The sequence below is a fragment of the Electrona antarctica genome, assembly GCF_951216825.1.
Source record: "Electrona antarctica genome assembly, chromosome: 3".
In the NCBI taxonomy this organism is placed as follows: domain Eukaryota; kingdom Metazoa; phylum Chordata; class Actinopteri; order Myctophiformes; family Myctophidae; genus Electrona; species Electrona antarctica.
In genome coordinates, this window is record NC_136808.1 from 21007088 (window position 1) to 21033130 (window position 26043).

The window sequence follows — 26043 nt, forward strand, 5'->3', positions numbered from 1 at the left end:
GGGCCAAAATGATCATATAAGGGGCAACTGCAGACTCATACCGACAGCGATACTAACATCAATAACGGCAATAACGTTTCCATGTTTTGGACTCTTTTTTTTGCCTTTTGTCTTCATCATGTTGGATCACATTGAATAATTGATCTGCCGGTGTCGGCCATGATCAATAAATTAATAGCCGTGTAATGGTGTGGTGAGGAAATTGAGGGAATAATTTGTCGGATTGGAAATGGGCTCCAGCCTGCAGGCTCAGCAGCGCAGCCCCCCTCCCCCCCTTCATTATTTATGGAATTACTCCTCCGACTACATCAAAGAATTGGTTCTGCCCAGACTGTGGAAGTGCTCCAGAGTCACATTGGCACACACTAGTCATACACTATCGTGAACGCTAACAAAGTGCTGCTCTGATGAAGGCTCGTAACAGAAACACGTAAGCGTTCGTTTACTGGTGTGTGTGCCAATCAGTGGTGGAATGTAACTAAGCACTAAGTACTGTACTTTACTTGAATATTTCCAATTTCCAATGCTTTTGCTTATACATCTCAGAAGCAAATATTGTACTTTTATACATTTTAAAACTTTAGTTACTATAGTTACTGTAGATTTTGATTGTTATTACAAAATAAATTAAGCACTTCAGCAATACATTTGAGCCATGGCTAAAAAAAAGATTTGTGTAAATTTTAAAACTTGAAATGGTACTTTAAGTACATTTTAATGCCAATACCTTTGTACTTCTATACTCAAGTACATTTTTAAATCCGAACTTTTGCTCATAACGGAGTATTTCTACATTGATACGTTTACTTAAGTAAAACATTTGAGTACTTTTTCCACCACTGGTGCCAATAAAAAAGTGGAACTGTGAGAACTTTGTCCATTGATTTGAAATGTTGGATGTGCTACTTTTTTTTCCCATCCTGTTCACGTCTCGGGTCCCAGTGGGCCTTCAAAATAAGGGTTTCACTGAAAAACACTGGCGGTTTTGGAAACATTTATTAATTCATAACTGGCAGTGAATGTGTGAAAAGTAGTGAAAATAGCCAATATACAAGCTCGCAACACGGAGTGAAGTGACGTGCACTAGCTTGTACATCTGATATTTTCACTAGTTTGGGTCCCGGGCAAACGTCTAATGTCTCTTTTGGGTCTTGACCTGAAAGGTTCGGGAACCACTGGTCTAGATACGACCCCAGGGCTTTATGTGTTATCTTTTTAACATAGCTTTTTTTAATGGTATTTGCCGTACTATTTGCAACGTGTTAATAAGGCTGCAGATCTGCAAGCTCTGGGTACAAGATATAGGCTACAAGCTCACAAATGCATCGCCTTGCAATGTGTTGTGATCTATTCTAGTAGATCTGTGATGCACTGATGTATCTGCCACATAATCGGTATATCGGCCGATATTGCTGTTATCGGTCCATATCGGTATCGGCAAATTAAACTGACATTAACCGATGGCAGTAGCCGATATACTACATACAACAGACAAACATCTGTTGTTGGTATGTTGGTTATACAAGGTGTAGATTCTGAACATTTATTTCTTATATTGAATATGTATGTTTCTCTGGCACAAAAGGGGGAAATAAAAACAAAGACTAAATAGACATATCGGTATCAGTATCGGCTAAATTGTTATTTTAAACATCGGTATCGGCCGAGAATTTCCATATCGGTGCATGCATCCCTAGTTGCAAGTGGTTAACTGTTGACAATATATTCTCTTTGGTTTTCAGTTACTGAAATATTTTTTTTTTTCAATAAATTAAGTTGCTGTCCATGTCTGCATTGAATGGGATTTATTCTGCTAATCTCGCTAATGAGTTGCTGCGGGGAAACAATATTGTGTTCCAGATCATTACCATCACCATCTTTACACCTCAAATGAAGCTTTGTATGTCTTGGCAGTCAAACGCTGCTGTGTCTACCACCAACTAGCTTATACCTATACATGCCTGTAACACTGAGGACGAACTAGACCAAAACTAAATGATTGATCAAAACATGTACATTTTCATTGCTCTCCCATTGTTGTGACACCGATTGGACATTATGTCTGTGCAAACGTAATGACAATCAATGACACACTGAGCAAGCAAAGCTCAATAGACGGATCAATTTGGAATGGCCTAGAATCTATAATGAATTATAGTTATTGCTGAGAAACATATGATGTCTAAGTGTCACGGTTTGCAGAAAGTTGAACCCAAAAGCAGAGCCAAACACAGGAACCAAGTTAAGGTATTTATTCACAATAAGTGAATGGGAAGGTATACAGCATAAAACAAACATGAATGCTGAGAAGAGCAGGCAGGGCAGGCAGCAGGCAGACAACAAGCAGGCGGATGAACAGGAGAGCTGGGTTCTGGAGGAGAGGAGAAGAGCTTGAGTTGCAGGAATCACACAGGAGCAAAACACTAGGAATACTAGGAACTTAAGAGATTACTAAACTATAACTTCACTACTAGGAAGTAAACACTGGTTTAGAGACACGCTACTACCATGAAAGGTTGTGCAATGATCTGGCGAGGAGTGGAGTGAAGACCAGGGTTTAAATACTGTCAGGGCTGAAGAGTTGATGGCCGGCAGGTGTGTCAATTGAGTGCGATGAGGTGACCACAGACGGGTGTGCCAAGGCTGGAAGCTGGGAGGAAAGCCGACGCCCACACACAGCCACAGTATGGCAACACAGAGCCACATACTGAGATTCTTCATTGCGTGACGGTGTTGCTTTCCTACCAGAAGTGATCTTTGAGATCACAAAATGCATGTGTTCAAATACAAATTGAGCAGTGGTGGAAAAAGTACTCAAATGTTTTACTTAAGTAAAAGTATCAATACGGCAATATTGATATCACTGTTAACACACCAGGGCCGGTTCTAGGGGGGCACATGCGCGTCCTAGCCCTGCATTCATCTATGGTCATATTTAACCCAGGGACACTAACCCTTTTTAACCCAAAGAAAGGAAACTCCTAATTTAAATCAGTAATCCTGAGCAAACACTAATCACCTGCTTCATATGCAATAACAAAACATCCGGGACAATGGGCTCCACACGTCCCAGACTCTTCTCCCTTCTTCTGGCTCCAAAACTATGGAATGAACTTCCCATTGCAATCAGAACTGCAGACTCACTCCCAATCTTCCGCCGTAGTCTGAAAACTCACCTCTTCAGACTCCACCTTATAGCCTGCAACACTTGCCATAGCACTTGTCCTAGCCTCATCGACGTTGCAGCCTTGCAGGCGTATGCAAAGGCTATAATTATGTAATTTAGATAGCATTTTATGTAGACATAGCACTCCATTATAGTTTCACTGTACAGAGTTACTGTTGACCGATGTTAGGTTATTAGCCTACTTATGATCCTTGATGACTATTTCTATATGATGTATTACCAGGGCCGGTTCTAGGGGGGCACATGCGCGTCCTAGTCTGGCTAATAAGGACGTCTGATTCGGTCTGGCTTATTAGCCAGGCTACATGCGTCCTGCCCACCTGCCAATTGGGCTCAGCCCTATAGGTAGGTTGTGCGTTGGTCTGGCGAGTGGGATCCCCGGGTTCAATCCTCGCTTCCGCGCAATGCTACAATCTGGCGTAGTCGGCAGAACGTGGAGCGTGATATCCTTGTGTGAGGGACATGAGGGACATCTTGTGTGGCGGTCCGCGGTGTGACGTGAGAAGCTTGAGGAAGCGCTTCAAAGACTGGGGGGGGTGATTGTAGCCAGGCAAGACCCAGCCTGCAACAGCCCTGCCAATCGGGCTCAGCCCTATTGGCACGGTAGGTTGCACATGGTCTGGCGAGTGGGAGCCCCGGGTTCGAACCCCGCTTCCGCGCAATGCTACAATCGCATAGTTTTCTATGCATTTTGGGGGTTTACAGGGATTTGACACCCACATTTCGCAGGGACACAAACACACACACACACACACACACACACACACACACACACACACACACACCCCAACTGAAGCTCTATTTTGCCAAAATTACATTTCTGCCTATAGTTCTATTCTCCTAACACTGCTGCTTCAATGTGCCATATTGCCATATCAGAATGCTGTTACATCCCAAAATGATTTATAGGCAGAAAGATTTAGTCGACTAAAATCGTATATTTAGTCAACTGAAACTAGACTAAAACAAAAACATTTCAGATGACTAAAATGTGACTAAAACTAAACTAAATGGAATGTTCAAAAGACTAAACTTAAATCAAAAATTTGCTGCCAAGCTTGACATGTCTGTTCACATGCAGCTCCAGGAAATGCATGCCCTGCTTTTTAACCAAGCCCGTAGTGCCCTCTTCAGGCCACCACATGTTATAACATGTCTTTGTCCTCCCCTGCAGTTTAATAATGATTTGCATGTCTCCAGCTGAAATGTCACACAGATCGAGATCTGAAATATAGACAAGGTGTTTGCATTATGAACCTAGATCCATAGTTTAATATGTCAGTCCTGACAGTCCATCACTAGATTGTGTGTGTGTGTGACTGTGTGTGTGTGTGTGTGTGTGTGTGTGTGTGTGTGTGTGTGTGTGTGTGTGTGTGTGTGTGTGTGTGTGCGTGCGCGTGCGCGTGTGCGTGTGCGTGTGCGTGTGCGTGCATGCGTGTGTCAAGTTCAACCAGACAATGGGTTGCCATCATCTTTTTGGTCAATTCAAATATGGTAACTACACACACGCACGCATGCACGCGCACGCATGCACGCGCACACACACACACACACACACACACACACACACACACACACACACACACACACACACACACACACACACACACACACACACACAGTGAAATGGGACATTCTGCATAATGAGTACTTTCTGTTTTTTGGTATTTTCGATACATTTTGTTGGAAATAACTTTGTACTTTTCCTCAGGTACATGAGATGCCATGCCCAACATTGCAAAGTTGTACTTGTCAGAATGGCGTTGTAGAATACTGTCACGCATCCTTAATTCAATGTTACTTTTCTGTTGTGTTCCTTTGATTTTGAAGTATTTTGTACGTCTTGTTTCTTTGTTTCAGTTGGTATGTTAGTTCCTTAGTCTCATCATGCAGTCTTTGCCATTGTTTCTGCCTGTGTCATATTACTCCCCCAGCCTATCCCAGTGTTGATTGTCAGAGATAAGGGTTTGAGGTTTGAGGTCAGATGTAGAGTTGCTGACCAATATTGATAACATCAGGGATCTCCATATATGGGCTTAATATTGATGACATCTGGGATCTCCATCCCTGATGATGTCACGTGATGTCACGTGCCTGGGGTGGAGGGAGGGCAGAATCCAAAAGATCCGGCTGGCCCGCCGGTTGGTGGAGAGGCCGGCCTCTTCACGGACCGGCCAGCCGGCCCATCCACAGACCATTCACCTTTTTATTATTGAACCTATGACCCACAGTTCTGGAAAAAAACCCTTCCCCAAAGCTAAAGGTAGCTCCCTCAGAGGAGGGAGTTATGGCCAAATATCACGATGCTACAATATCATTATATGCTTACAATATTATGACATTTTAATTTAAGAGTGGTAAATTGTAGACAATATATTTTGGGGTACTAAATAATTCAGTCTATCCACTATTGAGAGTATTTTCTCTCTTTAATTACAGCAGCAGTATTTCTTTTAGAAGCTTAAGTCCTTGTATCAGTAAGTTTGTAGAATAGATTAGTAAAGATACAGTAAAGATTAGTAAAGATAAGATATACAGAATGGGGCAGTAATGCAACTATTAAGGATGCCAACTGCCATAATACCCCACAAAGAAAAAGGATCAGTAAATCTGTGTTCCACCCAATGGGTAGGAGAAGCCAGGCTGTGCATTCAGCCAGGCTTTATGATCCTGGCTCGATAAATTCACCCATTCGCAGCCTCACTTGGCTTTAGTGGAACGAAATAAACCAGGCTGTACAGACCAGGATTTAACATGCCTGGTTTTGGCTAAAATCCTGATTTAGTTAACCCAGGTTTCGTGAAACAGGCCCCTGGTCTACAAGATACGCTACCACTACACCTCAAAGACACACATGTAAACAAAGTCCACAATCACAACACCAGAGGGAGTTCAACAAATCATGTTCAACCCAGATTTGGCTCAAACAAGGACTTAAAGTAATTTAGCTCCTATGGCAAAAACATTGGAATGCCCTACCAACAGTCGTAGAGGAAGGTGAATCCCTAGCCTCCGTCAAAACCGCTCTAAAAAGAGCACTTACGGGTGGCTGCAATTCGAAACTGGTGTCTAGATATATTTGGCCTTGTGTGTTCAGTTCCTTGTTTGTTCATAATGTAGCCTAAGTTACCGTGTTTACGTGCTAGATAGTTCCTATAGTATTATATCTTTGCTCCTAGTTCATGTTTGATTCCTACTCCTCGTGTTCCTGTATTTTTTCCGGATCCTCTGTTTTTGGTTAAATTAACCCCTTGTATTCAATCTGCCTCTGCCTGATAACAATGTAATGTACAGCATAATACTTCCACCTCGCTGTCTCCAACCGTGATGCATCTCATCAGTGTGACGTTGTCTGATAAGGGCTCTATAGGATAATACTCTGGTATAGGGAATGTTGCATTTTGAGTTCATATAACATCTCATCAGACCCTTGTAGGGTTTCTGGTTATAAACTAAAATATATATTTTATCAGACTTACATTCAGATGTTTCCGTAGCTAGATGTATAGATAAAGTATAGCTGCTGCTTAGATGCAATAAATTACAATAGGTATTCATGTAGCGAGTATCCCCATAATTCTGCTTAACATTTCAATGAAGGCATTAGCTGTGCGTGTCAACCTCTGATAATAAAATAGCAGGGAGAAAACTAAATAATAAACAAATGCAACATGGAAAACTTTTAAAACATACAGACATGAACCTATATTGTGAAAATATACTGCACCGTTTCAAATACAAACATAAATACCCCTGCTGGCTCCTGCCACTTCTACAGTAGGCCAGTCTTTAGGTCATCCCTGCATTAATCTATGGCCATATTTAACCCAGTGGGAGGAAACCTTAGAGGGAAACCCCTTCAACTAGTCCACAGTAATCCCTAGCAAACACTAAGCACCTGCTTCATATGCAATAATTATGCAAAGAGCAGGTCAGGAGATTAATTAACACCCTGGGGCAACTGAACCCCCACCCCTGAGAACACACACACACACACACACACACACACACACACACACACACACACACACACACACACACACACACACACACACACACACACACACACACACACACACACACACACATATGCCATAACATTATGAATTACTTGGACTGGATAATTAAAAGGTAAATAAACTGCATTATAAATTATATACCTTTCGCCAAAGCGCTTGTAGAACGTATTTCACATTCACCCATTAAAACAGATATGGTGGAGGAAACCATGCAAAGTAGGCTACCAACCTTCTCATCGGGAGCAGTTTAGGGTTCTTTAGTGTCTTGCTCAAAGACTCTCCTGATTTTCATCCTCTCTACATTATTTTTTCCTGTAAAGTGCAGTCTTCTGTGATGTTTGCTTAGTTTTGCCATATTTTTATCAAACTTTCATCTCCGACGTCCCTGTCTTTCGGATCTTGACTTCTCTTCAAGATTCCCATTGGAGAGTTTCCCTCCTGCTCAAAGTGAAAGAGGATTTGCTTCTTCCTCCATGTCAGAGGTTCGGGTTTATCTGTTTATTGGAGTAATAGACCTATTACTCCAATAAACCCACCTGATGCAGTTATAATATGCAAATATTCCTGGTGTATTTCCGGCTTCTTACTGAAAGCTGAAAGCCTTGAAGTCAAACAGCCAATAATTCTCTTATCATACAACAGCCACAAGCCTAGCTTAAGAGGCCCAAGTATTGTATCTCCCGAGTACTGCGTAATATCTGACATCTCTCTACCAGCCACATTTATACAACGCACAACGGTAACCCCCATGGCACAATCGTTACGCGATGCTCAAACACATACAGTTGGAGGCCATCGATATTGTCCTTTTCTTTTTGCTGAGGTTTGCGTGATCTGCGCAAAAGGACAGTTAACCCATTTTGGGCGGGAACCCCTTTTGGTGTTTTAAACATTATGTTATAATTTAGCTATTGAAAAGCAGATCTAAAAGCAGATCTACAAGCTCATAGCGCGCCACCGAGTGGCGCACTACGAGCTTGTAGGTCTGCTATTTTTGAAAAATCGTGAAAATATATATTTCAGAAAACTGGAGGATTTAGAAGGATTTTTTAAAATTTTGAGGTCAGGCCTAAATGGGTCAAATGATAAGGGACAATATCGGTGGCACCCAACTGTATGGCACATATTTATATCCCACCAAATCGCACCAGCCAATCACAATTTGCCTCCTCACTTTTGTCTTCAATGTTTGTGTTTACACAATGTTTGTGTTTACACAAACCCTCAAAGCTGGACATAGGAGGCCCTCAACAAAATGGGAAAGAAATGGTGTGGGCACCACATGCGTGACTAACTTTATGCTAATTATCTTTGCTTATGTACATACATCACACTTGACTTTCCAGGATTAGGCTGTATACATGTTCTATTAGCTTGGAATCCCCATCAATAATGTCATTGGTATATAGGTGGATCCTTGAACCGTCCACAACACACCAATGATCATCCAGACAAAGTGAGTAGACAGAAATCTTGTTGTTGGGGACCAATTGAACATAATGTTCAATTGATTGATTGATTGAGTGTCAATGTTTCAATTAAATTCAATTAAATTGAGGGAGAGAGAGAACGAGAGAGAGAGAGAGAGTTTTCTTTCCTTTGCATATACATAAATGCCAGCATGCTAACCTTCCAGGAAGAGGAAGGCCATCAAGTATCAAATATTCCACCACATGGCACATTCCTGATCGTGGCAGCTTTATGTCCTTTTGAACCTCGCTTGACCGATAAGGTCAGCTATCATAACCCTCTAGTGGCAGCACGCACGTCGGCATTAAACGGGAGATACCGCCATAGAGTAACCCTAGGTGAGCTAAAGTTCAAGAGGCCATTTAAACTTCAGGATCAGCTATGTGGATTACAGACTTTAGCTAAAAAGAAATCCCTGTTGGCTAAGTCAACACTTTCCAATCCTGTCAGGCTCTGACCAGCGAGCAGCATGGGTGCTGTGTAGCAGTCATCATGTGGCAGGCAGACATATTTCTCACAATGCTTTTCTACCATTGGAATATCGAGATAATCTGTCTACAATTTGCCCCCTGTAGGCAAAGCATTTAGACCCATTTCTTCTGTCCTATACTACATTTTGGATTTAAAATGGGACAAAACCAATAAGCTCAAGCGGCAAGATGAGGAGATCGAGATGGACTGACATCGAGATAATCTGTCTACAATTTGCCCTCTGTGGGCAAAACATTTAGACCCATTTTATTCTTCCTATACTACATTTTGGATTTAAAATGGGACAAGATCAACAAGTTCAAGCGCAAGATGATGAGATGGAGATGGACTGCATTCAGGACCTTTACAAAACCTTCATACAGGAATGTCCCAGCGGATCCTTGCATCTCCACGAGTTCAAGAGGATGTTTGGAGTTCAGCATGGAACGCCAGAAGCGCAGTACATGGACGGGATATTCAGAGCCTTTGATATGAATCACGTAGGTGTCATTATGCCGTTGCAAAATACCTATGCAGTGCATGCATCTTAAATGAATGTTCAAGACTATGTTTGCCAAAACATAGTCATGAATATCAGCTATATATCACATACAGTATTCTCATTTGACTTAATTTTACAGGTTAATACCTATTATATATTGTTCTTTAATTGACTGTATTTGCCAGAAGTACATAGCTTATCACTTTAAAATAACCTTATTTCCTTTCTTCCTTCCTTTTTTGGCCCACTCTAGAGTGACAGTGGGTCATGTATAGCCTTAAGTTCAAGGGGGCATATTGACCTCATGGTAAATATGGCCGCCTCTGCTACAGTATATGCCCTATAGTAGCGTGGCATGCTGCCATCACTAGGACAATGCAGAGGAAGAGCAATCAATAGGCCTTTTCAATCCCCCACATCAGTATCAGTGAAGAAGTCAGAACTTGGCAATAATTATGCCTATAATTTGTAATGAACATTATTTGTAATAGTATTTCTATTAGTGTGGCCTCTCACCTGTGAGGACTAGTTCAGCGAATAACTTTGCTTGATGTAATGACTTAATATCCTTTGTCTTCATGCACCAGCAACCATTGCAGAGACTATTATAGAAAAATGACATAATGTGTAGTTGTCATTGTTGACACAATAATTTCGAGAATGTAGATCATCGGCCTGCCATCAATGTCATATCTACAATATGGCTCTAATGATTTGTCATGACAACCGGTGATTTGTTGACACATTGTTAATTAGTTCAAATTGGTGTGTGTGTGTGTGTGTGTGTGTGTGTGTGTGTGTGTGTGTGTGTGTGTGTGTGTGTGTGTGTGTGTGTGTGTGTGTGTGTGTGTGTGTGTGTGTGTGTGTGTGTGTGTGTGTGTGTGTGCGCGTACGTGCGTGCGTTTTCAGGACAACACCTTGGAGTTCATGGAGTATGTGGCTGCTCTACATCTGGTTCTGCGGGGGAAGCTAGAAGATAAGCTCAGATGGTCGTTCAAAGTGTTTGACGGTGATGAAAACGGCCGCCTGGACAGGAACGAACTCAAGAAAATCATAAGGGTACATATTCTAGAGAACTTGAGTATTTCAATACATTTACGTCTACTCCGCTACATATCGGATCCAAATATTGTACTTTTACTCCACTACAATAATTAGAAAACGTACATACATTAACCACTATATGTATAGCCTATACACCAGTAATACGCCCTAAAGGGCGAGGTCACGTGCACGTATCCGCCTGGGTGACGGCAGATTGCTGGGTGAGAGTCAGATCAATATATGGAATTAATTATGTACTGGCCATATATGTAGCGTGTCTTGAGTGTGCAGGGTTTGATGAGGTCAGATCAACATATGGAATGTCAGAACAGGTCAGCTCCATATATGGAGATCTAAGGGTGGCACCGGGGGCAGTGTACAGTGTTTGATGAGGGCCCAGGTAGGGTCGGGCCTAAATTTTCGGGCCTTAACTCTTGTTTTCGACGGCTGCAGGGCATGTCTGCACTAATACGTTTGGGGCGGGCCCGTCTAGAGTTTGAATGGACAGGTATCAGTCAAAAGGGAGACATCGATGAGGATGGATCAACATATGGAATGTCAGAACAGGTCAGCTCCAAATATGGAGATCTAAGGGTTTGAGGTCAGATGTAGAGTTGGATTGGCTTTGGATCGATGGAACCACAAAATGGCCACCACTGCTATGCCCTATAGGGGGAAATGTCCACGTTTTCTTTGCCCGAGTTTCAGATCTACAAGCTCAAAAGTGTTGAAGCTTGTAGATCGGCTATTTTTTCCGCAGCACTGTCATGAGCGTCCAGAAATCCATAGGGTGCAGATTACTTTGAAAAAGTGCAAAACCTGTCCGTCCGTCGATCCATCCGTCACGCCACCATATATGGCCGTCAGTCCGTTACGCCTTGTGACACGTCACGCCACCACATATGGTCGACGCTCCATATGGCCGTCTCTAGACAGATCACGACACTGACCTCATCAAACCCTGGATAGCCATACATGGAGAAGACTGGATCATCACCTAGATCTGCATATTTGGAGCCGGCCAGCAACTCTACATCTGACCTCAAACCCTTAGATCTCCATATATGGAGCTGACTTGTTCTGACATTCCATATGTTGATCATTCCCCACCCGTCTCTTCGATGTCTCCCTTTTGACTGAAGCCTGTCCATTCAAACTCTAGACGGGCCCACCCCAAAGTTGTTAGTGCAGCCGCGCCCGGTAGCCGGCGAAAACTAGAGTTCCCAACAGCCCAGAATTAAGGCCCGGACGAAAATTAAGGCCCGGCCCTACCTGGGCCCTCATCAAACCCTGTACTCTCAAGACACTGCCCCTGCTGGCACCCTTACATCTCCATATATGGAGCTGACCTCATGCTCTGACGTTCCATATGTTGATCTGACCTCATCAAATCCTGAACACTCAAGACATGCTCCATATATGGCCAGTACAGTATGTTGATCTGACCCCCCATGCCAAAGCGGCAGCGCTCGCCCAGCAGTCTGCCATCACCCAGGTTGATTCTTGCATGCGACCTCGCCCTTTATGGCGTCTTACTGATAACAATAATCAAAATCTACTCTTGAGTAAGAGTATAATGTGCCTCTGAGATATAGTAGAGTAGAAGTAAAAGTATTGGAAATTTGAAATACTCAAGTAAAGTACGTAAATACCACAAATTTGTACTAAGTACAGTACTTGAGTAAATGTACTTAGTGACTTTCCACCACTGACAGTTATCAGTGTGTTGACTGTTACATAGGTCTGTTGGTGCTGAACCAGTTCCTTTAAGCTGAATAAGTCTAGCTTATTGTAAATACTGGACGTCAACACAGTCTGCTGGGATGGCTCTTAAACCTATTAGAGGCTTATGAACGTTTTTAGCTGCAACAAGCAAATCAACTTTTTTGTAACTTAACTTAAGACATTCAATAGACATTCTACTGCCATTACTAAATCTGATATTACTGTGATATTTTAATTGCATGTGTTTCACTCTTTTGCTAGCCACCATTTAATTTCCTGTAGGATCTTGAAATTAATTTTCAGCATAGGCCTATTTCAAATATATATTTAGCGTTGGTGGTGTCCAACATATGTTTTATTTCTCTACTTCATGCTATAAGATATCAACCTAATACTGCTGATGGAATGGGTTCAAGTTGGATTAACAGCCATCACAATGTTTATTAATGTGACTGTTTGATCCTTTCAGATCATCTATAAGATCAAACAAACCAATGTATGTGATGAGACTGGAACACAGACCCTCACACCTGATCAGGTGACCGACCAAATCTTTCAGAAGATTGATGCAAACGGTGATGGTAAGTTACATAGATGTACCAATACCAGTTTTCCATTTCCGATACCGATTCCGATACATACATCTTGTGCGTCGGTCGATATTGAGTACCGATCTGAGTGTGTAATTTAAACAAATTAAACAAATCTAGGGGTTCTCAAACTGGGTTCAGGCGCTGAGAGGGTTCCAAATCGACCCTTACAGGTCTGTAACTCTGAGAATGTATGGAACCAAATCGACCCTTACAGGTCTGTAACTCTGAGAGTGTATGGAACCAAATCGACCCTTACAGGTCTGTAACTCTGAGAATGTATGGAACCAAATCGACCCTTACAGGTCTGTAACTCTGAGAATGTATGGAACCAAATCGACCCTTACAGTTCTGTAACTCTGAGAATGTATGGAACCAAATCGACCCTTACAGGTCTGTAACTCTGAGAGTGTATGGAACCAAATCGACCCTTACAGGTCTGTAACTCTGAGAATGTATGGAACTAAATCGACCCTTACAGGTCTGTAACTCTGAGAATGTATGGAACCAAATCGACCCTTAAAGGTCTGTAACTCTGAGAGTGTATGGAACCAAATCGACCCTTACAGGTCTGTAACTCTGAGAATGTATGGAACCAAATCGACCCTTACAGGTCTGTAACTCTGAGAATGTATGGAACCAAATCGACCCTTACAGGTCTGTAACTCTGAGAATGTATGGAACCAAATCGACCCTTACAGGTCTGTAACTCTGAGAATGTATGGAACCAAATCGACCCTTACAGGTCTGTAACTCTGAGAATGTATGGAACCAAATCGACCCTTACAGGTCTGTAACTCTGAGAGTGTACAAATGGAACCAAATTATATGGTTCCATTTGGTTCCATTTGGTTTCATTTGTACACTCAGAGTTATGGTGGTCCTTCCTTGAAAATTCGAAGAAAATTGTCCTACGGTATCAGGTGCGTCGGATAAATTAACTGGAAGTGTAGGAAAAAACTGGAATTCTGCACACATTCAAAGGTTTGAGAACCACTAATCTACTAGGAATAAATACAAATTACTTTAATAATAGCTAAAGTGCAGCTCCAAGTTAGTAAAATAATAATGTAAATAGTACAATAATTCAATAAAGAGTACCAGTAAGGCGCTTGAGGGCGAGAAGCGACCTCGCCCTTGTGCACTGGCCATATATGGAGCGTGTCTTGAGTGTACAGGGTGTGATGAGGTCAGATTAACATAATATGGAATGTCAGAACTGGTCAGCTCCAGATGCACAATGATCATTATATATCATCATATCTTATCATTATACATCATCATACATCATCTCATGAACAACTGAATTTATGTGATTGGTTAGCCGATTTGCTCGTCTACATATGACATAACTTTTCCCATCATTGTCAATGGAATTTAATGTTTGTGTTGCCACAAATGTATGTTTGGTGGACATTTGACCTACTTTCTCCTTTCATTGTCAATGGCAAATATTGAGACGTGTGTGTACCAAAGCTGTATAGGAGGGGCTAGCACCCCTCAAAAACAGGTATGGACAAGGGTTCATTGCCATAGCCATGCAGGCGGGGTTCATGACCATATACAACATACTGTATATAGTGTGTCTTGGAGACGTGACTGACTAGACGTGATATCACAAAGCGTGACCATTTTTTTATTTTATTTAACCAGTAAAAACCACATTGAGACTGAAGTCTTACAAGTGTGAACTGGCCAAGAGAAGAGACAAAATAAGTGACACAGCTCTGCCAGTAACAATACATACAAGACAACAGGACAAACATGCAACGCTCATGAATACAGTACCGAAGAAGCTCAAAGGGAGAACAGGAACGTCTAATAACGCAACCAATAAAGGCTAATATGTAAAAACGAATCAACAAAATGTGCTAATAAACAAAAAATCACACCTGTGTGAACTGAGTGGTGTAATATAGCCTGTCTGACGTAATGAAATCATGTCTGACGTAATGAAATCACACCCGGGTGAACAGGGTGAACATAGCAACCATGCTCATTTTTCTGCACTAACAAAGCCAGTTGTAGGAGTGGTTTACACCACTCAAAAAGCAAGACCAACATTTGCTATACGTCAAAGCAGGAGCAATGTTGTTGCAATGTAGCAACTAGGGGAATCACAGAAGCCATCAGGTACAAAAAAAGCAAGGCTTTTTTCCAGCCTTTTGTTGGTCTCAACATTTGATCTGAGGTTCAAATTTAGAACAAATGTAAAGTGGGAGATTACCAAGAATGGCTTTATAAGTGAGAATATACCAATGTAGCAACCTGCAAGACGTCAAGGAGAACCAACCCACTAGGGCGTACAGAGTACAGTGATGGGTCCTATAGGGGGAGTTGGTTATGAACCTCAATGCAGCATGAAACAAAGGGTCAAGTTTGTTCAGAGTTGAGGAACTAGCAAAACGGTAGACAGTATCGCCATAATCAAGCTGCGACAGGAAGACGCCTGTAACCGGCTTTTTGCGAGAAGCATTAGAAAAGCCTATATATGGGGACATTCCCATATATGGCCTTAATATTCCTGATGATGTCATAGTGATGTCACGAGACCTAGGCACAATATATGGGGGCTTTCCCCATGTATGGGGATGATGATGTCATAGTGATGTCATGAGACCTGGGCACAATATATGGGGGCTGTCCCCATGTATGGGGATGATGATGTCATAGTGATAGCTTTCCCCTTGTATATATATATATATGTTAGTCCATATGACTAACATATGGACTTAATATCAGGGATCTCCATATATGGGCTTAATTGTGACAGCAGGTCACATTTACTATGATATGATCCCTGATTTACTATCATCCCTGATGGTGTCATAGTGATGTCATGAGACCTGGGCACAATATATGGGGGCTTTCCCCATCTATGAGGATTTTACTATCATCACATATGATGTCATAGTGATGTCACGAGACCTGGGCCAGGATTGTGAGTGACAGATTGAGTGACGATTGTGAGTGATGGGGATTGTGACTGACATGACGTGACTTGAAAAAGGTTTCATAGTTAAGTTAGACCTTCGGTCGCAACAATAAATCTGCTTGACATTAAATGTTCTGTCTTTGAAAATCCAGGTCAGATTACTCTGGATGAATTCATGGATGGGGCTAAGAACGACCCTTGGGTGGAGAACTTTCTTCGCATGGACATCAACCCTAATGCCTACGTCATGACTCACATGATGAAAGACAAAAAACTGGAGGGTGCCAAAAGGTGATAAGGTCAATGAACGAGAAGCAGGATGGTTTCCATTCAGTTTGTGTCCAATGGTGGGACTCCCTTATTGCCTTCCGGTGTCTGGCCGATCTACAAACAGCATTGGTGTATTCAGGTAAATCCACCGGTGACTCGTTAATCGGAGGTCAGAATAATTTTTGCGATACCTGACAATCGGAGATCTCCACCAATTCGGACACGCTTGGGGACTTTAAATGGAATAATGAGGGCCTTTTATCCAAAACGCTTGACGAAGGCAGAGGACAGGAGCAGTTTGAGTGTCTCCAGTGTCTTTGCTCAAGGACAAGAAGCCAAGAGGAGGAGGGGCCGTGGGAATCGAACCAGGAACCTCCGCTGCTCAGATGGCTGTACTGCTACCCCATCCATGTGCAGCAGTGTAGCGGCTCAGAGCGTCTGGCTGATGAGCACAAAGCCTAATATCGCCCCCTTTCTGGCTTGTGGGAAAGATGTTGGCTTTCCACACGGGACACCTGGGTTCGAATCCCTTGGCGTTATACACAAGGAGGAGTACGTCCACTGCTTTTGAAAGGAATCATGTAACCGTCACAATATGAAGGAACACAAAGACCTTGCATTGGTTGTGCAATGCAGTTACTTATGTATTTTGATTCTGTTTTTTTGTTTTGCACACAGAACATTAAAGGTGCCAACTGGAACCAGATTGGAAGTGATTTGTATGGCCCCTTTTCCACCAAAATAACTTTGGTTCTAGAACTGGTACGTTCTTTATTTTTTATCATAGGTTTATATCGCATCTGCATCTGACACACCCACTTTGGTTCCCACTCCAGGGCAAGAAGAAGTATTTTGTGGTTCCAGTTCCGAACCAACTTTTAGGGATCTGAACCAACCAGAACCGGTTCAACCCTGGGGGAAATGCGGCCTACTGTATAGTGATGCCATAGATAGAAGAACCAGTTATGGTTCCAGAAAGAACCCATGGTTCTTTAAAGAACCATATATTTGAATGGTTCTATAAAGAGCCCTTAAAGATGGAGTGCCGTGATTTTGTTCCACCCTAAAACATGATCATCAGGTCTTATTGTTATATAAGGAGGTATCATTTTTTCAAAAAAGTGTACAGTATTTGTTAAAATGTTGTTTTTATGTGGGCACGCCCACCAGTTCATTAAGTATGCCTGGTGGGTGGTGATGGGTGGTGATCCACCTGAACTGAAGCCGCACCCACAGCTGTAGTTGTATGATAAAGGGGGAGGGGTTAAGGGAGGGGCTGATAGTGTGATGTCACTATATTACTGTTTATTTCATTGGCCCGTTTGACTGTCAAGGGTTCAGCCTCCAGGAAGAAACACCTAAATACAAAGTTAATACACCATTGCACTTAAAAACGACTCCAGTGTGTCTAGTACTGTCACCTCATGGACACATGAAAAACTGGACAAATAAAAAAATTGTGGCACTCCCTCTTTAACTACTTAATCCCTACACTAAACTGGTGTCTCTCAGCGCTCTATTGATCTGCTCCTTCTCCCCCCACCACTACACCAAATCTATTGATCTGCTCCTTCTCCCCCCACCACTACACCAAATCTATTGATCTGCTCCTTCTCCCCCCACCACTACACCAAATCTATTGATCTGCTCCTTCTCCCCCCACCACTACACCAAATCCCTTCCTTGAAAATAAGAGATCTGCAAGCTCACAGCACCATACAACGCAAGGCATCATGAAAATGTGTATCTGCTATTTTTGCCCAAAATTGCTGGGGTTTAGTGGTTAAATAAAGGTGCCTCAAATAACCATTAGAAAAGGTTATTTAGTTTAGAACCATAATATGAGGCAAATGAAGAAACATTCACTAAATAAAATGGTTCTTTAGTAGGTGATGGTTCTTTGGAACCATTATCGTCTAGAACCAAAGTACCTACCTGCATACACAAATTCTATCAACGAATTTAGGCGTTTAGCAGACCAGCAATTACAAATGGAATGCAATTCACCAAACTAAAGTAACCAACATTAAAAAATGTTTTGATTGGATTATGAACCCTAGCGTTGTTATTCTTGGGCATTCTTTGGCAAAAAAAGGCTGATCTATCTCTAATCTCTAAGCTCACAACCTGTCTCGTTACAACATATGTGTAGGGTTTAAGTGGTTAAATAATTGCAATTCCCTCTCACCTCTCTAGTCAAGCTACGCTCAAACATGTATTTTGTTTAGAATACAGCAAAACAAACAATTCCCACATTTTACTGACTTTTCACCTTTTGTTATAAGATTACACTGTTAATATGATTAACATAAAGTACACAAGTACAGTTTATGTGGTTTGAGCCTAGTAAACCTGGAGACCTGCAGTTTCTGTTAAACTGAGAACTGGACAGCAGCTGCCTCCCTGTGGCAGCGAGAAGTAATAATAGGACCACAAGTGGCGGGTGGGTGGAATTAGCTTATACACCATGTGATGTATAAATCCCTGGTCAGGATGGGGTCAGGTCAAATATAAAGTTATTTATGAAACAGAGGACACCTGACTGTATATGTAACACATGGTGCACAACTGCACACAGTAGCCTACATGACTCACACTGACACTGTACTGACCCACAATATTATTGTATTAGGCACTCAGATTTTTGAAACACACTGTCACACATATATGGCATGTGATTCCATGAGAGGGGAGCATACTAAGACAACAACGGAGAGATTCATTGACCTAGGGCTACATTTACTCACTTTCCTCCAGCGGTCCTTGATGTGGTTTGGGGGTCCCCCCCATGCAGCTAAAATGATCGATTGATAGTTAGGCACTACATGGATCCGTATCTATAAACTGTCACAACACACAGCGTTTACCTGATACAGTATCATCATCAGGTTGGTGATGATGAATGATGTATTTTGGAATCCTGATATGGTTGTTATATGGTTGTTGTTGGCTCTGTGAGGTCAATTCAATGACAAATGAAATATTGTAAAAAGGAATAGGATATCCCCACAGTTTATTTATACACCGTGTATGGACCCAAAAAACGTATCAAATGAAGAAAAAAGGCAATGTCCGCACGCACATAATAGGTTGCTCTTTTCTTTATTCTTTTTAACAAACAACAACATATTGCCCATGCAGGGCTATCAAATGACACAATACTGTCAAGTTCTTATTCACTGTTCAAGTCATTATGGCCTATTCATAATTGTGTTGTTGTCAGACAAAAAACGTGTATGTCCAAAACTTTTCATTTTGTTTCTTTTCATGATGTTAAGAAAATAGCTGTGTTCCAATGGCTACAGTGTGTAAATATCATACTGTATGTAGGCGTACAGCTCTGGTGACATGGTGGGGACAACTCTGAAGCTGTTTATGGTCTCTGCAGCGTTCACTTATATGTCATCTGAAAGATGGACTCATAGAGGCAAAACTTCCAAAGCAGAGAAGAGACATTTACTGAAAGTGTAGCTGTTTTGAAATACCATGATTTTCTTCTCTAAACACTGTTGGAGGAGATTAAGTAGCATAGTGATACCTATATTATACAGTGCCTTTTTCTTGAAGTAAGATGTTTAAAACAAAATGCACACTGGGCTATAGGCGCAAATCATTACTCACTCCCTATAGTCACTACATGAATTGAAATTATGAGTAATCATGAGCAATTGGTTACAATAACTTAATTTGCATACACATGTTAGTGATTGGTATAGGTAACTCTGTTCATTCCTGCTTATTATTTGATTGTGTTCAAAACATGAGTGCACTGTAATTAAAATAATAGAGTGATATAAATGCCTTTCATTGGATGTGACTTAAAGGAGAATTCAGTAAAATGTTGAAAATGAGTGGTATTCCCCTTTAAGTGGTTGACACAGACAATGTTACAATTTAAATATTTCCTTTGATTTACATGTACGGTATGTTCTTCAATATGTTCTGCAATAAATGTTTGTGTGTGTGTAGGCTGTGTGTGTGTGTGTGTGTGTGTGTGTGTGTGTGTGTGTGTGTGTGTGTGTGTGTGTGTGTGTGTGTGTGTGTGTGTGTGTGTGTGTGTGTGTGTGTGCGTGTGCGTGTGCGTGTGCGCGTGCACTTGTGCGCATGTAACTTCAAACCATTACCCAGGGACCGGTATACTGAGCAGGAGTGCTCTTTTCCAGCAACACCCTTAGTCTAGTGGGAAGGAGGGATTTCATGCATAAACTGAAATATATATACTTCTAATCAGTGTTTTCTGATTGGTAAGAAATTAAGAATGTGCTGAAAATGATGAGCTATATGTTAAAAACCTGTCCAAATGTCCCATCTACCATTTGTATGCAAATTAGTGCTGACATAATAAAAACAAATCTATTTTCACTATAGCCAATACTACAGCCAATATTGCAAACAAATAAGATGTCCATGTTTTGAGGGTCACGTATAACAATGGTACTATGCTAAGAGATTATTTTCTGGACTTCACATCGGGTGGAGCAGTGTTAAAGTAGCTGCCAAACACCGTGGAAGTCTGGGTGTTCGAATCCACCGTGGTGCATGTTAACGTGCTTCACTATCTAGGAACCCAACTAGGAACCCATGACGTACGTGGACCAGATGGGTTGTGACAGACGCTCGTCTCTTCTTTCACCCAGAAAATACATTCTGTTGCCTGAGATCATCGGTTCTTTGATTATGGTCCGTTGAATAAAGCTTATTTTTAACAGGGACGTGGTCTGGGAAAGGAATCCGAAATGTTATGCATTTTTCTTGATCTTTTAATGTCGATTTAGTTTTCAATGTTTCAATGATTAAACATGGCTACCAGATTTTACACACCTCTGCTGTGCAAAAATCAGGGACATAGATCCCTGCATACAGAGGTTGTGTGGCGTCAGTTGGAACTGTATGGAGGAGGCTCATTCTGTTGTCAGAAACACTGTAGAATGACACACTGCCTGCCGTGTGACCAACGTACACCCCGAATACCCCCCCATCATCATCATCGCCGCTTACATTGGAACACTTCAATCCTAATCCCACTGGAATCTTTTTGCCCTTGTGCATTACCCAGTATTTTCCACCAGAGCGAAATAACATGCAGGACTTGTCTGTGCGTCCAAAGGCTGAATTCTCGTCCTTTCTGTTGATGTCTGGATAACAGATAGCTATAGAAACCAAACGCCCACTCCATTTTACTTCAAAGTAGCAACGTTCAGGCAGTCTTTCGCTACTCAACACCTGAGGGAATTGGGTAAATCTGTCCAGGTTATCAGGATGATGGTGAAGTTCGGTAGAAGTCACCGTCCTGTTGTCCTCTGACAGGGAGAGCTCGTTGTTCATTGAGGAGGGGTCCATTGACAGTGAACAGGAATCTGTAAGAACACACATGACAACATATAACCAAATTAAACACTTTCAACATGGTGTTCCTTTATACATTCACACAGACTTGTGTCATCAGGTGCGTCAATATAGCTTGGGGGTGGAGCCGGGGTAAAGTTCAGAGTTCTCCCAACCGGAATAAACAGTGGTGTGTTGGGTTTTCAAACGCAGATGCTTTAAATACTACTAATTTAAAAGTAGGCGTCATGGCTTGCCAGATCACAGGCACAGATCCTTGTTGCCACTCGACAAGGAACGCTACTTTAGAAAATGAAACAAGCTAGAGTCAGATTGGAATGTTAGACATGATCCAACACAACACAATGGCCTGATATATTTGCATGATAAGAGACACTTTTCTATAGATATAATCACTGAAACTTATCATAATATACATTTTAAAAAGCCATTAATTCATCAATGATGTTTATAGAACACGTTATAGTATAGAGGCTACCGACACCATTCGTTTCAACCGCACGTGCCAAATTACAACTGTCTCTAAACAACTTAGAATTCACTACAATGTGTTCTATAAACATTATTGATGACTTAATGGCTGTTGGTTTTTGATATGTTAAGTTTAATTGATCAGTGTCTCTACCAGGCGATTAAACACTGCGCCGCGGTAACACAATGTTTTGAAACATGGAGGGAGAGGGAGAGGGAGATGGAGAGGCATCTCTGATTTCGGTGGTGCTTATGCTTGTGCAACTTGACGTATGCAATAAAGTATAAAGAGATAAGGATACTCTGACTATAAACCACTTGAACCCCAGGTCCCCAGCATAAACCAAAAATCTACAAACTCACAACTCTCCATTTACAGTCCTTACGGCGTACGCCTACACAAATGTTCAGATTACAAATATAAAGTGCTCACCCCAGGGCCATGGATGTTACAATTCTGCTAGGGCGGGTATAAGTAGCGGTATCTTCTGTATTGTTCAATAAAAAGCAAAGTTTCATCAGTTTTTGGCCATGCGCTTTCAACTATGCGCCCCTATCGGTTGGTGCATTATAACTCTGGCCACTGATCGGATTAAAACGCTTTTTATTGAACAATGCAGAAGATACGGGTACTTCTACCCACCCGAGGAGGATTGTAACATCCGTGGCTCTGGGGCGAGCACTTTATATTTGAAATCTGAAGATGTATGTAGATGTTAACGTTATAAATGGGAAAAGTGCGTAAAACAGGTTGAAGTTCCGCCATGACAGACCAGCGCCATGTGAACTATGGCTAAATCGTCTCGTATACGTAATAATAAGTCAACTTTTTGAGGGCGAGTGTTCCAGATGTCCTTCTGATGGATTTTTCTTGGCTGTCAATATTTCTATCATCCAACAAATTGCTCTGAAAGTGATCCAAAGGATCGTACGCTATTATAACTCTATGGGGAAGACCATTTTGTTTACCCCGGGCTAAAACCGGACATTTGTGGATGTTCCTGTCTAGCTTGGTGTCAGTGTATAGAGCGTCGCAGTCCCGCCTCCTACCCTGGACCAGGAAATGAAACCCAATGCATTATTCTCATAGACATTTCTTAAAGTATTTATTTAAAGACGGTTACGCCACGGACAAAGCCAACTCGAGTCGTGACAACTCATGACAACACAAACAATATTTTGGACCAAACAAATAATTAGAAAGAAGAAAAAAACGGCAGGTTACAACACTTTTTTTGTTGTTTTTCTTCTTTGTAATTATTTGTTTGGTCCAAAATATTGTTTGTGTTGTCATGAGTTGTCACGACTCGAGTTGGCTTTGTCCGCGGTGTAACCGTCTTTAAATAAATACTTTAAGAAATGTCTATGAGAATAATGCATTGGGTTTCATTTCCTGGTCCAGGGTAGGAGGCGGGACTGCGACGCTCTATTGAATGCTGAATTTGAAGACGACCATACAATTAACAAATAAGCACTTTAAAAGCAGTTTGTGTAAAAGCAGTGTACTGATCACCATGGACTCACGTTTTAAAAAGTCCTCTCTGTTTGTGCTCTGTGGTGGAACAGGCCCTGTAGACACAAGAAATCATTAGCACCAGTAAGACGCCTGAGGGTGAGAAGCGTGCACGCATCCGCCTGGGTGACAGCAGACTACTGGGCGAGCGTTGGCGCTTTGGCTTACCATGGGGTGTCAGATCCACATATGGAATGAATTCTGTACTGGCCACATATGGAGCGTGTCTTGAGTGTATGTGTTTGGTGAGGTCAGATAAACATATGGAATGTCAGAACAGGTCAGCTCCATATATGGAGATCTAAAGGTGGCAACGGTGGCAGTGTCTTGAGTGTACAGGGTTTGATAAGGGCCCAGGTAGGACCGGGCCTTACTTTTTAGGGCTGTTGAGAACTCTAGTTTTCGCCGGCTGCTGGGTGCGGCTGCAGTACTAACTTTGGGGCAGCTAGGCCCCTCTAGAGTTTAAATGGACAGGTATCAGTCGAAACTTAAGGGAGACATCGAAGAGGATGGATGGGGAAAGATCAACATATGGAATGTCAGAACAGGTCAGCTCCATATATGGAGATCTATGGGTTTGAGGTTTGAGGTCAGATGTAGAGTTGAGGGCAACTCTACATTTTGATTACATTGATGACATCAGGGATCTCCATTCCTGATGATGTCACATGTCACATGATGTCACGAGGCATGTCATACACGCACACACGCATGCACGCACGCACGCACGCACGCACGCACGCACGCACGCACGCACGCACACACACACACACACACACACACACACACACACACACACACACACACACACACTGCACCTTGTGTTGAACCACCATCAGAGTGAAAATTGCCTGGCCTTAATAATCTTATATGACTAATGATGCATCTTTTTAAAATATTGCAAGGTTAACAATGGGACCATACAAAGCATCATAATTGAAAACAAGGTTAACTAAGTAAAGAAGAACTGTTTACTTGAATCTGCAGGGACCAGCTCCATTTGCACTTGACAGACTGCTCGAGGAATCCCAGGCTTCTGCATCTCATACAGGGGTTCTGTCTTAACAGTGCATTCTGGGAACAACACAGACACAAAGTTGATTCAGTTGCTCAGACAAACTGCAGTCAGTTCCTATAGACCCATGGGTAACCCTTCATTTTACGGTACGGTAATTACCAGGTAACTACCAGGTAATTACCTGGTAATAATAGGTAAGTACCTGGTATTACCTGGTAACAACCAGGTAGTAGTTATAAGTATTTACCCATTAATTACCTGGTAATTACATGGTAACTTCCAGATACATTACTCAGTAATTACTCAGTAATTACCAAGTATTACCCAGTATGTATAACTATTTACTGTATAATCTCCTGGTAATTATATGGAACTTACCATGGTAAATGACACACTGGTTGCCAGGTAATTACCAAGTATGTTCCTGACAATTACCAGGTATTTATACGTTTTTAATATGTAATTACCAGCTAACTACCCGGTATTTATAAGTATTTACTCTGCAACCAGGCACGATACCCTGGTTGCAGGTACTATAGGTATGTAGGTACTATAGGTATACCAAGTATTTTCAACAACTAACAGGTATTTACTCTGCTACCAGGCAAGTTACCCAGTAGGTACTAGGTCATTACCAAGTATTTTCCTGACAACTACCAGGTAATAACATGGTAACTGTATTCACTGCGTTTACATGGGTACTACCCATGAAACACGTGGGTAGTAGCCTACCAGGAAATGACCAGTTGTTACTAGGTCATTTCCTGACAACTACCATGTAATTACCTGATAGGTAACCAGTAAGGAAGGAGGAACTGTACTGTAAAAGGAAGCGTGCTCTATTTCCATGATATTACCATGTACCTACCTGGCAATTGTAGATTATAATCCTCCCCATTACCCATCAGGGTGTATTTTGAACTTTGTACTTTGAATTTTGAACTGGCAATAACTGTTAATTACCAGGTATTTACTATGAAAATGAACAGGTAAAACCAAGCAAGTTACCGTGTAAGAAAGGTGGAATTGTACTGTGAAAGGAAGCGTGGTTTGTTACAGTGAAAGTACAGGGTAATATTATGGAAACAAACCACGCTTCCTTTCACAGTACAGTTCCACCTTTCTTACACGGTAACTTGCAAGGTTTTACCTGTTAATTTACACAGTAAATACCTGGTAATTAACAGTTATTGCCATGGGTAGTACCCATGTAAACGTATTCTTTGTATTTTGAACTTTGAACTTTGAACTTTGAATTTTGAACTGGCAATAACTGTTAATTACCAAGTATTTACTGTGTAAATTAACAGGTAAAACCAAGCAAGTTAACGTGTAAGAAAGGTGGAACTGTACTGTGAAAGGAAGCGTGGTTTGTTTCCATAATATTACCCTGTACTTTCACTGTAACAAACCACGCTTCCTTTCACAGTACAGTTCCACCTTTATTACACGGTAACTTGCAAGGTTTTACCTGTTAATTTA

General features: G+C 41.7%; 1 protein-coding gene across 1 annotated transcript in view; it reads left to right on the forward strand.

Moving 5' to 3' along the window:
* Positions 1-9446: 9446 nt before the first annotated feature.
* Positions 9447-26043, forward strand: part of LOC306919691 (uncharacterized protein) — a gene marked incomplete at both ends in the record, with an annotated part of 34153 nt that continues 17556 nt past the window's right edge. Inside the window, 5 exons of the mRNA XM_079496245.1 lie at positions 9447-9647; positions 10559-10708; positions 12888-12999; positions 16096-16234; positions 16540-16649. Coding sequence (XP_079352371.1) covers positions 9447-9647; positions 10559-10708; positions 12888-12999; positions 16096-16234; positions 16540-16649 — 712 coding nt within the window. The remainder of the gene's footprint in view (positions 9648-10558; positions 10709-12887; positions 13000-16095; positions 16235-16539; positions 16650-26043) is intronic.